This window comes from Caenorhabditis briggsae (assembly GCF_000004555.2).
Source record: "Caenorhabditis briggsae complete genome, chrII, whole genome shotgun sequence".
Taxonomy (NCBI): Eukaryota; Metazoa; Nematoda; class Chromadorea; order Rhabditida; family Rhabditidae; genus Caenorhabditis; species Caenorhabditis briggsae.
The window spans coordinates 15,862,551-15,867,317 of record NC_013486.2 but is presented as its reverse complement, the minus strand read 5'-3'; the positions used below and the strand labels follow the sequence as shown (position 1 = coordinate 15,867,317).

Sequence of the window (4,767 nt, the reverse complement as noted above, 5' to 3'; positions counted from 1 at the left end):
ATGATTCTGGAAAACAAACGGAAACGAGTTCAAAAAGTCCGTATTTGCCCAACGTGTCCGGATTGTACTCAAGGATCAGAAGAGAAGGTGAGGAATTCTAGAATTTTTTAATTCAATTTTAGGTTTTATAATATAAAAAAAATCGAAATTTCAGCTCTAGAGTTTTAAAAAATCATAAAAATTTTAATCTAAAAATTTCCAGCCAGTTCAAAAGCCCGAATCATCCCAACCACAACCAGCAATTGCGCATCCAGCCGCTCAGGAATCCCAAAAGCTCAGTGAGCATCTTTCAAAAGTTCTAGAAGAGGAATCTGATTATTTGAAAGACAAGGAAAATCAAAAAGTCGAAGAGGAGGAGATCGAAAATTCAAGGGATACTGTAGAAGATTTCGAAACGATGGGACGGAGCAGAAATCGGATATTGGTGAGTACGGCAACTGTAAATCTGAACATTTTAAAATCTAGGAATCTGGAGAATCGAATAATCGAGAAATAGAAAAAAAATTTTTTTTTTTTAATCTAAAATTCCAGGCTGAAAAAGCAGGGCCATCAAAAAATGAGGATTTGAATTCAAAGGATACTGTTGAAAATATGGAAGACGATGGAATTAAAACCAAATCACGAAGAAGCAAGAGAACGGAGATGGTGAGTTTTTTAGAAACTCAGGATTCTAGAATGCTAGAAATCTGGAAATCTAGTAATCTGAAAATCTAGGATTCTCAAAAATTATAATTTCTAATTTCCAGGCGACGAAGGAACAAGAGAAAGAAGAAGATCCGACTGTTAGTGCTCAAAATTCGAGAATCAAGTCAACGAGTGGCGGAACAAGGGTCAAAAAAGCTAAAATGGTGAGCTTTTTTGTTGGAAATCCAAGATTCTAAGAATCTAGGATCTAGGATCTAGGATCTAGGATCTAGGATCTAGGATCTAGGATCTAGGATCTAGGATCTAGGATCTAGGAATCTCAAATCTTTAAAAAAAATTCAACTTTCCAGGTCCCCCAACTTACCTGTTGCTCTGAAGTCGCCGATCTTCAATTCAGCACCTCCAACAGAAAATGCCAAGCCGACCAAGATTGCCGAATCAAAGCTATGGAGCCATATATGGTGGAAAAGAAGATTCAAGGATCTATCGAAATCAATTACTGCGTTGAATGCTTCTCAAAAGCCACTGATCTTGATAAGAAGAAATGGAAGAGGATGATTAATGTGAATGAGAAGATTGAGAAGGTTCTCAGCTGCCAGGAATGTGGAATGCTCTGGCATGAGCAATGCTCCTTCTACTATGATGATCCAGAAGAGTTTATCTGTAGATCTTGTGATTCGGATGCTTATCAGACTGTGCTAACTGATAAGACAAGGACCAGAGACTCGGATTTTATGGAGAGAACGTTGAATGAGTTTTTGGATTCAAAGCTTGGCGGAGACCCTCAGAAGAAGCCACAAAAAATCTCTGTAAGAATTGTTAGAGCTCAATCAGATGTGGATACGATAAATCTGGCACCTGGAATGTTCTCAAACGAGTTTCTGAAGAAGTACAAAGACAAGGTCCAGCGAAGTGTCCGAACAATTTTTGTGTTTCAAAGACAGAAGGGAATCGAGCAGTTGTTCTTCATCATCTTCACTTCTGAGTACCCAAACCATGGAGATGGCCCATCATGGTTCGTATTGGATTACCTGGATAGTGTCCAACATTTCCAACCACACAGCTTCAAAACCGAGGTGTACAATGAAATTGTACTAACCTATTTTGATTGGATGAGGCGGACTGGATTCCTGAAGGGATACATTTGGGTGGATCCCCCACAACCTGGAGATGACTACCTACTAAATATCCACCCACCCCAGCAGAAGTACCCGGGACCCGAACGCCTTCAGAATTGGTATTCGAATGTGTTGGCAAAAGGAAGGACTCGAGGACTGGTGAGAGAATTCCGAGATTTTGGAGCAGAGAAGAAGCTAAGGAAGTTCAAAAAGCCAACGGATCTTCCATTCTTCCATGCGAGCCTCTGGACGAATCTTATGGCACTTTATTCGGATGATATGGAGGAGAAGAGGATTCCGAAAAGCAAGTTTTGGACATTGATGGCTCCAGAATTCAAAGGGCATGTGAAGGACAACATTTTTATTGAGCTCACGGAGCCTAGAGATTCGGAGAAGACCCAAGAGGACAATAGGACAAGAATCAGCCAAGATTGCCTGTCTGATGGCTCTGAATTTTTGTACACGCTGCAAGAGCACGATTTTGAATTTGGAGAATCTAGAAGAGCGTTGTATGCATCTGTTGGAGTGGTTAGAATGATCGAATCGTGAATTTTTACATAATTTTCTCCTTTTTTTGTTTTTTAGAGATTTTTTTCCATGAATATTGTATGAGAAATGGAATATTATGAACTTTATCTAGGAATTCTGATTCTTGAAGCTTGAAATTTTGGAATTTCTGGAATTTCCTGGAAATCTGGGAAATCTGCATTTTTAGAAAACCCCTGTAAAATCTGGATATTCTGGAAAATCTGTAATATCTGGAATTTTGGAAAAATCTGTAAAACCTGGAATTTTGGAAAAATCTGTAAAATCTGAAATTTTAGGAAAATCTGTGAAATCTGGAATTTTAGAAAAATCTGTAAAATCTGGAATATCTGGGAAATGTGTAACATCTTGAATTTTTGGAAAAACTGGAAATTGAGGAAAATCTGTAAAATCGGTAATTTCCGAAAAATCTTAAAAATCTGCGATTTCTGGGAAATCTGTAAAATCTGGAATTTTACCAATGTAGCATTTACAAGTTTCTTACAACAAAAGCTTCAAAATGAGCCCAAACACAACTAGATTTGCTCTTCTTTGTTTTTTGCGTGCGTCGCGGTCGCGCGTCATGTGTTAGGCATCGGATTTGAAAGTTGACCAATTCAAGGCATGATTAAGCTCAATTTAAAGCTCGAAATCTCAGAAACCTATAAATTTTAATGTTGAGCTTGAAAAACTACTCAGTTTTGGGCGTAGGTATGAAATAAGATTTTCAGAATTTTGAAAATTTTCAACCAAAGACAAAGGGATGCTCATACTGGGTCTTCTTAGAAGTGAGAAATTAGAAAATTGAGATTAAAAAAATTGTTTTATTAATGAAAATTGATATTTCAAGCTTACAAAAAAAAACAAAACAGGTATTATAGAATTAAAAAAAAGAATCGATCAATGAATTCAAATTGGCTTTCAAAATCAATTCACTAGTATTTTGGACAGTGGCAAAGATTCTTGAGATACAAGGGCCTGGAAGGGGACAAGAGTTTCTTTGGATCCTTTGTACCCTTGAAAGATCAATTCCTGAATTGTGAAAATTGGTCCTGACGCTGGCAAGAAGTCCATTGGATACAACACACACCGCATAACATTCACTTTCCCGGCAAGTAGTTTTGAAATCAGAAACGCATTATACTTCTCCATTTCCTCCTTTCGCTCCGTTTGCTCGACAGTTTTGTAGTTTATTGCAAAACACACTTTCCCATAAACTACATCAAAAACTGAGTAGTTGGTCCCATCTACAATAAAACCACGAGAAAAGAGTTCGAGCTTGTTGATATGGAGTGGGACCCGTTTGTTGACTGCGGCGAGTTTGGGATGTTTGTTGAGCTTGATTCTGGAAGAATATAAAGTTTGAATTCTAGGTATTTTGTTACATTAAAAACAAGTCTCACTTTCAGGTTTTTTGATAAGTTGAAACTAGTTTTTGAATTGCTGGCTACAGTAATTTTTTCCATGAGAAGCCTACCCAAACCGTCAACTACGAGCTCAATTATCTCGGTTCCTGTGAGGGATATCAAAATACTGTCAACTGATAAAATATTTATTAACAATTTATCAGTAGAAATCTTTTTTATCTTTGACAGGAACCGAGATAATTCAGCAGTCAGTGTGCTAAATAATAGAATCATCTCCTAACTCTCAGCTTTGAGCTAAGTTATCTTGGTTCCTCTTGAAGAAATCAAGAAGTATTCAACTGATAAATTGTTTATCATAACATCACCAATATTTTATCCGTTGACATTATTTTGATATCTCTCATAGGAACTGAGATAATTGAGCTCAAAAAGTACATGTCACTTTTCGTTGAATTTTGGGCCCCTCCAATAGAAGATAATCAACTTCGAAGTCCTCAAAAAAATCATCTGAAATTTTTCGATTTTTCGGAAAATTTCAGAGTTTACTAAAGAAAATTGGACCTTCGGAGGGTACAATAATTCGGGGGTACAAGGGCTACAAAGTAATTTAGGAGTACAAAATCCACAATTCGGGGATACAAACTAAGCTTTTTTTCCGGTGTTTTGTACCTTCGAATTGATGAATTCGTACCCCTTAATTGCTTTGTACCCCAATGACCCCTAAATTTTTGTACCCTCCGAATTATTTGCCCACTTTCTTGTAGAAATCCAATGAAGCGAGATAAGCGGTTTTAAAGTGGCAAAACTCTTATTACAGTAAACGTTTGATTACAAACGGCAAACCGGGATAGAAGGGACCCTCATATCTATAAAGTTTGAACTGAATTATCTCATTTCCTGTACAAGATATCAAAAATTTCTCAACCAATGGAATATTGATGATATTATGATAAATAATTTATCAGTTGACAACTGTTTGATATTTTGCATAGAAAACAATATGAATAAGCTCAAACTTGACAGAATTAAAATTCAATTTACCTGAAATTCGTGTCCATATTCTCCAAGATAACCTCCCAGCCAATCGGGTTCAGCTGCTTGTAGGTTTTCAT

At 36.9% G+C, this 4,767-nt stretch overlaps 2 protein-coding genes across 2 annotated transcripts; one reads left to right on the top strand and one right to left on the bottom strand.

The window, feature by feature from the left end:
* Nucleotides 1–2,312, top strand: CBG07153 (the record flags this gene model as incomplete). The annotated part of the gene is made up of 5 exons (XM_045243175.1): nucleotides 1–87; nucleotides 203–424; nucleotides 532–645; nucleotides 747–848; nucleotides 996–2,312. 5 exons carry the CDS (start codon nucleotides 1–3, stop codon nucleotides 2,310–2,312), a joined length of 1,842 nt encoding a protein of 613 aa, XP_045093382.1.
* Nucleotides 2,313–3,215: 903 nt separating this feature from the next.
* CBG25782 lies at nucleotides 3,216–4,767 on the bottom strand (the record flags this gene model as incomplete). The annotated part of the gene is made up of 2 exons (XM_045243174.1): nucleotides 3,216–3,633; nucleotides 4,697–4,767. The coding sequence occupies 2 exons, from the start codon at nucleotides 4,765–4,767 to the stop codon at nucleotides 3,216–3,218; spliced, it is 489 nt and encodes a 162-aa protein (XP_045098602.1).